This window comes from Peromyscus californicus, unplaced genomic scaffold (assembly GCF_007827085.1).
Source record: "Peromyscus californicus insignis strain IS unplaced genomic scaffold, ASM782708v3 Scaffold_19__1_contigs__length_69161282, whole genome shotgun sequence".
NCBI lineage: Eukaryota > Metazoa > Chordata > Mammalia > Rodentia > Cricetidae > Peromyscus > Peromyscus californicus.
In genome coordinates, this window is record NW_026294491.1 from 40,062,713 (window position 1) to 40,073,237 (window position 10,525).

General features: G+C 51.7%; 1 protein-coding gene across 1 annotated transcript; it reads left to right on the forward strand.

The window, feature by feature from the left end:
* The first annotated feature begins 268 nt into the window (after positions 1-268).
* On the forward strand, positions 269-9,119 carry LOC128114093 (serine protease 40-like). The gene is made up of 5 exons (XM_052743952.1): positions 269-554; positions 1,183-1,345; positions 3,050-3,324; positions 5,035-5,204; positions 8,673-9,119. The coding sequence occupies exons 1-5, from the start codon at positions 392-394 to the stop codon at positions 9,012-9,014; spliced, it is 1,113 nt and encodes a 370-aa protein (XP_052599912.1). The 5' UTR covers positions 269-391; the 3' UTR covers positions 9,015-9,119.
* The last annotated feature ends 1,406 nt before the right edge of the window (positions 9,120-10,525 follow it).

Below are 10,525 nucleotides of genomic sequence, written 5' to 3' on the forward strand. Positions count from 1 at the left end.
CAAAGATCCACACTGGGCAAATCACAACTGCATGTAACTCTGCTTCAGGAGATCTAATGCCCTCCTCTGACTCTGTGTGCTTTGTACTGGTGAGATAGTGACCTGCGGTCTGGGTGATGAGACTGTGCATATCCTAACAGAACCACACGGGGAAATTCTGGGATGCGGTGAATGCTTTTCACCTCCAGGGGGAGCCAGAGAAGAGAGCCGAGGACAAAACTTGCTCCAGTGCTGACTGCCTCCCGTGGACCTAGGTTTTCATCTAACTTGCTCATCTCCGCGAGGTGGGGTGGACGAGAGATGTCCCCCAGAGGCAGTTTGCCGGCGTCAGCGGTTGTCAGCACGTGCTTTCGGACCTGCCTGGGACCCAGGGGCAGGCCGGCCAGATGCGATGCAGAGCGCCAGGGCCCAGCCATCGGGCCTGGGTGGGTACGGAGCCTGCCTGCTGGCTGCTCTGCTCTGGCTCAACCTCCTACCCCAGCATGCCCAGGCCATTAGCGCTACAAATATAACGACCACCCAGGCCACGAAGACTACTCCATCCCTATCTCAGAGTAAGGAGGCAGGGGCAAGAGTGACCCCCAAAGTAGGAGGCAGGTTTCCGGTGGGTTGTGTCCCCTCCCCTCTCCTTGGAACGTAGGCAGTTGGAAGGGCCTGCAGGCCTTTACATTGAAAGGGAGGAGCTTGAGACTGGGGGCCTATACCTGATGGCCCTCTCCTCTGCTGGCTCTTACCCATTGATCTCAATTCAGGGTCAAGGTTGTCTTATGGCTGTACCATGGTCTTCATTGGGTTGAGGTGGGAAGGCTTACCCACTCAAAATGACCTTGGGCCTGAAAAATAACGGCTTCTGCCAGCCTTGGTTTCTTCCTTAGCTCTTGCCTCTTTAGAGCTGGGCTCCTTAAGTTAATGAGGACTGAGGAGAGCCTGGCAGCACCCTCCTCCTTGCCTGGACGTCTGTTCTCTGGGCCTTGCTGAGAGGAAGCGTTGGGCTAATCCAACCCCTCTCCCTGCTCTTTGTCACATGAGCCACGCCACCCCACTCTTGACCTTGGCTATGCTCACCTGAAAAGGGAGAGGAGAGGCCATGGCGTCCCCTGGGACCTGCTGATGCTGACATTTGGCGTACCAAGCACATGCATCCTGAATGCAGGTGCCTCGCGGCTGGGATTGTCTCCACAGTATGTGGCAGGACCAATTTCCAAGGGAAGATCTTTGGCGGTCAGATGGCAAAACCTGGGCGGTGGCCATGGCAGGCCAGTCTGCGCTTACATGGCAGTCATATCTGTGGAGCAGTCCTCATCGACAAAAACTGGGTAGCCGGCGCTGCCCACTGCTTCCAAAGGTGGGTTTGTGTTCCCTCCCTGGGGCCCTTCTGCTGGGAAGGGGTGCAGGAGAGTGTCACTAGGAGGGAAGGAGAGAAGGAAGGATGCATATCAGCCATTTCCTTCTAGACTGTGTTCTGGGCTAGCTGGCTGCCAACAGGAGTCCTCTGTGCTGTTGCCCTGCCCTTGGGTGTCGCCCTCCACCCGGACTGCCAACCCTGCTCATCACCTGACTCTCATCTTCTGCCAGTCTGAGTCTCGTATTACAGACAAAGGTCTCATACTTTGTCTCTCGCCCTGGGGATGTCCTCTCCCCCTCTCCGAGACTCAACTAACTAGTGTGGTTGTCACAGGGATATACACACCTAGCTGTAATTCCAGCTAACTAAAATTGCTTCCCCTCGGGCGTAATTAAATTAGTGCTGGAGAACAGGTGTTAGTTCTGAAGTGGTCATCTCCAATCCTTCTTTTCTCTTTCACGAATGTTAGGGATCAAAACTTTGTCCCCTTCAAGTATGCTTCAGTATCTGACACGTGCTTACCTCTAGACAGTCTCTGCAGATGGCAGCAGACCTGGCTTCTCCGGGAAACCGTGGGCACTGTGTCCTGACCTAGCTAGACATAGCACAGGCTCAGTGCTTAGTGGAAGTGACAGCCCCAGGATCCTATTCCCAAGACTGGATCCAGTCGGGACCTCTGTGGACAAGCATCTGGCATCCTCTGGCCAGGGCTCTCTGCGGGCTTTATCCGGGGCATGTTTAGTGCAAGTTCATTTGGGTTCAGGCCACTCTTACACTGGAGCATAGTTCTCTCCAGAGGCATCCTGGTACCGTGGGGGTGGCGGGGGGGGGGGGGTGTTTCTATCTCTCCTGTAATGGGGGATGTCACTCTTCCTAGAGTACATGATCTATGTACTAGTAAAGCCAAGCAGATGTATCTTGGGCTGTGTGCCCAAAGGAAGCGATGAGGACAAATTACTGCATATGGGTTCCATTTACATATACAGCACCCATGTGTGCCAGACCCAATGTGGAGGGTCATGTGGAGGATGTGTAAGACCCACCTATCAGGAAAGGGAGGCCAAGGCCACTTCCTGAGGTGGTAAATCATGAAGGTATGTCAAGGAAACGCCATGAGTCATACAGCTGAAGGTGCCTTTAAGGAAGGGGGTTCAGGAATGTGGAGTGGACATGTATGAGAGCCATATTAGTGGACATGTGGACTAGAATATAATTTGTGTTCCAGAAATAGTAAGCTTTCACTTATTATTCTCTTTCCTCCACAAATACTTCTTGAGTGCCCTTGGTCAGATAGGAATGCAATACTGAGAGAAGACAGTGTGTGAGGATTGGGGTATGGGTCATGCCAGACAGTAGCGGGGGCAGTCTTTGAGAAGGTCATATAGTTAAAAGACAGATCCGGGCAGGGCTCAGTGAGTCTTTGCTCCTCCAAGATGAAGGGGTGCAGTCTGATGTACCTCTGATGGTTCTACTCAGTCATAACATTTACAGCCCCATGGATTCTGAGGTGCCAGAAGCCTTCAAAAGATCTGTATTCTTCAGCCCATGTGTGGTCATCCTGCCCCTCAAGAGGGGGGAAAAAAACAGTATAAGGAAAGGAGGCAATACTTGACATGAGGAAGAGATAAGGTCTGGCTGTCTGAAGAGTGGGCAGTCACAGGGACAGTGCTGAGCGGACACTTACAGATCCTCCCCTTGCAATAGGTCTCACAACCCAAGAGACTACCACATCAGGCTAGGGTACACCAAGCTGAGCAGTCCCACCATGTACAGCAGGGAGTTGTCAGTGTACAAGCTCATCGTTCACAAAGACTACGACAAATTCTACCGCCAGGGGAGCGACATCGTCCTGATGCAGCTGGAATCGCCGGTGGAGTTCAGTTCCCACATCCTCCCAGCCTGTGTCCCAGACAAAAACACAAAAATCCCCAGTCACAAGGCCTGCTGGGCAAGCGGCTGGGGGCATCTCAGAGAGGATGGTGAGTACACAGAACAGGTGAAGAGGGGGAGGGGCAGGAGACTGTGGAGGCCTTTCCTGGGGTTGTGAACCTCAGTTTCTGGTTCAAAAGCGAAGCTCCGCCTTCCAGATCAGAAATGTGGGCTCTTTGACTCCAGAGCCCTGAGTGTGGCTGACCCTGTGCACCGCAAGGCTCTCACCAAACGGTGGTTGCTCTACCCGGGCCAGGAAAAGACACGGGGTGTCCTTCAGAAGATGAGAGAGACCAGGCATGGGGCAGGTTGGGGTGTTTACCTGGGGAACACTCACCTCTGTGAATCTCACTGCCCAACCCTCAAGGCAAGGGAAGACTGCCTGTTCTACCAGCTTGTACAATCTGTCTGCATGTGGTTCCGACCCATGAATCCATGGATCCAGTCACCTGTGGACCAAAAGCCTTAGTGTTGGGGGGTGACATTCTCCTTGTCACCGTTCCCTAAACAATATTGTGACTATGTGTGTCCCATTTGCCCCGTGTCAGAGAGTGTCATCTAGAGATGATTTCAAGTGTGCAGGAAGATATGCACAGGTTCTCTGCATACACTATGCAGCAGGAATTCGGTGTCTTCAGAGTTTAGTGTCCTGGGCCACAGAAGAGCCTGCTGATGACAATAAGGGATGACTGTAGATGCTTAGACTGGGAGTACAGAGATCCTTGGCGAGGATTTTATGCTGGACTGAATGCTTTTGACTTAAGACAGTATAATGGCACGTGAAATAAAGTGAATATAAATTTGACATGAAACTTAGGGTCCCGATCTGGCAGAGCAGCCCCGAGGAGGCTTGCAGGCAGATGTTTCTCTGAGGTCAGGGCTAGGGTCCCATCCCTGCTCCTAGGCTCTAAGTGTCGGGCTCACCAGCATTAGAGGGGATGGACCTTCACTCTCTAAGCCCAAGTCAGGGCGATAGGGTCTCCAGGTCCGGCCAGGGGATGAGAGTGGGAACAGAGAGGGAAGGTGTGGGCTGGGGCAGCGCTCAGAGCAGAGAAGCTGGCCTCCCTAAGAGCTGGACCTTCAGCCATCTTCTGTCATGCCCTCTCCTGACCATGGTTGCTGGGCCTGGGGGCAGGCTTGGGTCTGCTACACGCAGGCAGCCCTGGCCACCCTTGAGGGATGTGCACAGTGGCCCCTGCCTGAGGTGCTGCTGTCACTCGGCTCCCATGAGGTGACCCCAGGCCGGATCTGTGAGAGGACCTGGAAACGAAACTCATGTCTCCAGGTGCAGTTGCTCCTTGGGATTGGCCAGTCTTCTTGTCACGCTCTTAAAGGTTTCTGGCCCATGTCCTATGTCGCTGCTGCATGCGGGCTCCAGTGTCCCCGTGTCCAGCTTGGGCCCCACAGAGCAGCCAGAGCTGTTTGCAAGCTGAGTTCCCCTTCCTTGGTTCCTGTGTCCTCAGGGTGCAGTCTCAGTCCCCTAGCCTGGTGAGGAGGCTCTGCCTGGGGCCCCCACGCTGCGACCTTTACAGTCACCCCAACTTCCAGCCTGCTCCTGTCTTCCACACCCCTCTGATTGCCTTTGAATGCCATTTCCCCTGGTCACTGCATGCCTGTTGTGAGCCCTTCCCTGTCACTGTGGCCTAGAGTGGCTGCCCCCCACCTCCACGACCCGCACGCACCAGCAATCATCCTAGAAGGCTCGGAGCTGGCATCTTTTCTCTGCTGACTCTTCCCATCTGACCCCCTCCCTCCCACAGTGCGCCAGCCTTTACCTGACGAACTCCGTGAAGTACAGCTTATCCTCATGGACAACGAACAGTGTAAATCATTTTTCCCGGAACCATCCTCTGGCTCCTCTAGAAGCTACTACATATACGACGACATGGTGTGCGCGGCTGACTATGAGATGACAAAGTCCATCTGTGCAGTAAGTGGAACCTGCCCAGATGCTCGCCCTTATCCCCTTATCTTGTTTCAGCCCCTTCCTCATGCGTATTCTCTGGACCTTGTCTCACCCATCTGGTTGTGTCTTTCAAACACATCGTTGAAGAACAGCCCACTAGGAAACGGGCAACACCTGTACTGCCTTCGAGATCTTTAGAAATTAATTCAATGGGCCCATGAGAGGGCCAAGTGGAGAGAGGTGCTTGCCACCAAACCTAATGTCTGGAATTTGACCACAAACCTACTTGGTAGAAAGGGAGAACCAACTCCTGCAAGCAGCCCTCTGAGTTCCATACCTGTGTCTTGAGTGTGGTATACGTGCTCACAGCCACACACACACACACACACACACACACACACACACTCACACACTCACACAAGTACATACACAGATGCAAAATGAATGAATAACATTTAATTAAAATAAGAAATTGATACACTGATGTAAACAGCACCCAAAGGGTCCTCCTCAAGCCCTTGCCTTTCCCTCACTCCCAGAACTGTCCTGTCATGGCTTTGGAAGCCAAGACTGAGGCTTCCTGTTGAGACTCTACCTGAACATGCATCAGGCAGGATGCAGGCTTCTGCCTGACTGCTTTTTAGTCCACCAATGCTATCCAGCCATGCCACTATATGGATACACTACCCTCTTCCTTATCTGTTCTCACCCTGGTGGCACTTGGCAGTTTCTATGAGAGGTCTTTGCAATGGCTTTGTCCTGAACATGTTCGAGGGGTCATCATGCTAGCAGTAGAATCATCTTGTCATGAGATACACATGTGTTCTTGTCTTACACATACTCCAGGCAGCTCTCCAGTATGGCTGTCCTGATTTGTGTTCCCACCATGGAGAGTTTAGGTTGCTCCACATTGTACTAGTTTTTTGGGGTTATTTCATTTTAACCATTAGGTATAATCTTTTCTTTCCTTTTTTCTTCCTTCCTTCCCTTCTTTCTTTTTTTCTTTTTTATTTTGTTGTTGTTGTTGTTTTGTTTTGTTTTGTCTTTCCAGACAGGGTTTCTCGGTGTAGCCCTGGCTGTCCTGGAACTCACTCTGTAGACCAGGCTGGCCTTGAACTCACAGAGATTCACCTGCCTCTGCTGGGATTAAAGGTGTGTGCCACCACTGCCCAGCAGTATATGATTTTCTTTTCATTTGCATTTTTTCTGATGACTAATGAAGATGGACATTTTTTCATTCATTCTCCCCATGAAGTATATTCTCAAGATGGTGAGGTTGTTTTGGCGCCAATGGTCATGTGTCTTTCATAATGATTCATAGGGACTCTTATATCTGGGGCATGAGCTCATCACTAGTTTGTGTGCAGTCTGTGTTGTTTACATTTAATGGTGTGTTGGGGGGTACTGAAACCAGAAAGGAAGTGGGCACCTAGGAGTGTCTCCTATGGCCTCTGCTTGTCCTGGTGTCTGTCTGTCTTTCTCTTCCCTGGGCTGTCCTCTTGGCTCAGAAGCATATGACTTTGCACCTTATGTATACTTTCCCTGCTCCTCAAGAATGCCCGATAATTCTCAACACCTCCTTCCCAGCCATGCTCACCCTGTAGTGTGAGCATGTGCCCTTAATGCCTCCAACCCTCAGCTAGCCCAGTCCATCATGTGCTCCTCCTCACCTGTTCCTTTGCTCTTTTGTTCCCTTGTCTCCTCTTTCTGACACTGGTGCCCACAATCTATCTTCCTGTTCTTGCCTTGAATTTTTGTTGTTGCTGCTGGTTTTGTTTGTTTCAAATCTATTTATCTATTCACCTGTTGTCTGTCTGCCTGTCTATTCTTCTATCTGTCTGTCTGTCTATCTAATGTATCGATCTATCATCTGTTTGTTTGTCTAGAAATGACCTTACTATGTAGCTCAAGTTGGTCTTGAACTTGCGATCCTTGTGCCTCTGCCTCTGGAGTACCAGGACTGCATGCATGTAGTACCCAGCTTGCTTTGCATTTAAAAATAATCAAGTAATTTAGTCTACCCCCCCCCCCCCGGGTGTGTGTATGTGTGTTCGTGAGTGCGTGAGTGCACGCACACCCAGGAGGGTCAGAGGGCAACTTCAGGTAGTTGTTTCTCTCCACAATGCGGTTTCTGGAGATTGAACTCATCTCACTTGCTTTGCATTTACAATAGAAAAAAAGGGTCAATCCTGTGTGCTGAGGGCTTCCACCCATTGACCGCCTCCCTGTTTACTGTAACCTGCCCAGACCAGGCCTGCAGCCCTGTCTCAGAAGCTCCAGAACTTTCACCAGGGCCCCTTGCTTCCCTGCTGAGCAACTGTGTCTCTGCCCACAGCTTGCCACAGTCGAGCCTCAATAATGCCATCCAATCTTGATGCAGAGAAGTCCTCTTATGACTTGGCCATCCCCTCATCCCCTTGAGGGTTCTTCTGTCACCTTGCAACTCATTATCCCTATGGAGGTTCTTCAGGTGTGTGCCCACAATCCTGAGCATTCTGTGAACAAAGACTGTTCTGACATGTGTTTCAACACAAGGTTGTTGGGGACTATGTGATTTTGCCTCCTGCCTTTTGGTCTGAGATAGGAGTGTTTCTACCCATGATCCCAGGGACCTTCCCATCTCAAGGCCCTGCTGTGCTTGGAGTCCCCAGCTCTCTTCTGGAGCCTAAGAACTCTTCATGGTTCTATCCTGGCTGGGCTCCTGCGACAGCTCCGCACATCCTACAGCTTGGCATCTTCTAAAGGAGCTCAGCCAAGGAACTGAAGAATCACTAGTCATGTTAGTAAACAAAACACAAAGGTACATGTGGGATGCTGTGCTGGGACAAGGGATTCAACCAGGCCATGCCTCCAGGGCAATGAGTCAGTCACCAGCTGTCTTCATGGGGTTTCTATTGCTGGGAAGAGACACCATGACCATAGCAACGCTTACAAAGGAAAACATTTCACTGGGGTGGCTCGCTTACAGCTCAGAGGTTCAGTCCATTATCATCATGGTGGGACATGGCAACATGCAGGCAGATATGGGGAGAAATAGCTGAGGGTCCCACATCTTGCAGGCAACAAGTGGACTGTTTCAGTGAGTGGTGTTTTGAGCATCTATGAGACCTCAAAGCCCGCCTCCACAGTGACACACTTCCTCCAACAAGGTCACACCTTCTAATACTGCCACTCTAGGAGCCATTTTCTTTCAAACCCCCATCCTGACCATTTGGGACTTCAAAGACATCTCCCACATAGACAGCAGGGCAGAGAGCAAACTCTCCACCAAATGGTATTGAGGGTCTCCTTGGTAGCTTTGAGGAATAGGGCCCCATGAAGATACTGACCCAAGAGGCCTCCTGTGCTTAGATTTTTAAAATTGCTCCGATGGTCCTGACAGGTATCACTCAGACAACTGAGACACCTGGTATTGGTTATATTCACTCCATCCTGGTCAGTGTGTGTCCCTTCTGGTGTCAGACCTGCTCTCTGTGTCCTCTCTCTTCTCAGGGAGATTCCGGGGGTCCCCTCGTCTGCTTACTGGATGGCTCCTGGTACTTGGTGGGGCTGACCAGCTGGAGCGCATCATGTGAGACCCCAGTCGCCAGCCCCAGTGTCTTTGCCAGGGTCTCCTACTTTGACAACTGGATTAAAGAACACAAGAAAGCATCGCCTGATCCAGAGACACAGAGGCCCTACAGACCCCCTCCGCACCAAAGACCCCCTCCCTACAGGCCAAGACCCCCTGGGGATGGGACTCCCTGGAACAGTGACAAAGACCAAGGCACTATCATCTGCATGGCCCTGCTGTCTTCTCAGGTCCTCCTCTTCCTCCTCCTCCAGTTGGTTTAGTTCAGGAACATGTCATGGAGCCACAGGGCCTTCGACAGCCAGCATTCCTGAGAGCTCCTCACTGTGTGCTGTTTTCCCTGCCTCCATCTGGGGCTCCCCTGTCCATCTGAGGCCACACTTGCTCTAGGTCAGACAAAATACAAAAATAAAAATAAACAAAAAGAAAAAACTAAAGAGAGACTTCTGACTTTTCCTGTCTCCCCAGTACCACTCCTCATACTCCTGCAGGGTTTCCAGCTGCTCAGTCCCAGAAGGCCACCTCCTCCCTAGGTGGGGATAGTAGTTGAGGCAGCCAGGGAGCTGGTCTACCAATGTAGGAGCCTGCTCTCTCCCAGCTGGCTTCCAGAGACTACAGTCCACCCCTTCCCCCTAAGGCTGTGTGTTCTTTTGGATTTGGCCAAGCCCTCACCATGTAGCTGCAGCAGCTGGTGTTCCTGGAGCAAGCCCCAGCTTAGGCATGAGGGGCATCTTGCAAGCTCAAGGTCACAGCAGTGCTTCTAGAGAGTTTGACAGTGGCTGGGAGGGTCCCCAAGGTCTGACATCTCAATAGCAATCCTCAGAGCTCTTCTGCAAAGGTCAGCAACCACCCCAATATTACACCTCCATCCTCCAAACCCCACCCCCTTGTCTGATAAGCCCAGCCCACAGTCCTCATGGGCTTACTTCAGCCTGCACTGGCTGAGGCTGGGCAGACCTGAGTGACTCTGTAGCACTGAGCTGCCCCACAGACCTATCTGTGTCACCACATCCTATTCAGTCTGTATGGGAGCTCACTAGGGCTCCACACCACAGACTCCACCCTTCAACATCAACTGTAGATAAGGGAGCCACTGGCTCTTTGCAGACCCATGATGCCCTGGGAGAAATCCAGGTGCTTTGAGCAATCCTCTCCAAGCCTGTTTGAATATCCCAGGCCCTTCCCAGCAGGTGGGAACAAAATGACCCTTAGGTACATGATCAGCACGCTGTGCCCTGTTCAAAGCCCTCTGCTGCTAATGTCAAGATCCCCAGTGTGCATCCTGCCCCTCCCTCCCTCTCTGCAGGTCCTCCTCTGCCCTTCCCTCCCTCCCTCCTTTCCTTTCTTCCTGTGCCTAGAATACCCATTCTGGCTCTATTACTAAGTTTCCGTCACTGTGACAAAATGCCTGAGAAAATCCATGTAAAAAGCGGCCAGGTTGTTATTCTGGCTCATGGTTTCAAGAGGTTAAGCCCTTTGGGTTGTGTTTTGCAGTGACTGGAGGGCCTCAGAATGCCACAAAATCACACCATACAGCAGACCTCATGAGAAAGAGATTTATTGGGGGGGGGGGGGGCATATGCAAAAGGCTGCCTCTGAGCAGGGACGGAAAAGATAGAGAGCAGGCCACGAAGACAAGTGCGGACTTTAGAAGGGGCACGGCGCATTCACATACGTGACTGGAGACAGTGGAGACATTTTGCATTGGCTGTTAGTGATGATGGAACTGCTAGAACAGAGTCATTGAAGGTGGGGTGGGGGATGGGGAACCACC

Excerpts from the sequence above, each read along its gene's own strand:
- LOC128114093 (XM_052743952.1), top strand. The coding sequence starts at position 392 with ATGCAGAGCGCCAGGGCCCAGCCATCGGGCCTGGGTGGGTACGGAGCC. Across the intron at positions 1,346-3,049 it reads GCTGCCCACTGCTTCCAAAG|GTCTCACAACCCAAGAGACT; the intron begins GTGGGTTTGTGT and ends CCCTTGCAATAG. Across the intron at positions 3,325-5,034 it reads GGGGCATCTCAGAGAGGATG|TGCGCCAGCCTTTACCTGAC; the intron begins GTGAGTACACAG and ends TCCCTCCCACAG.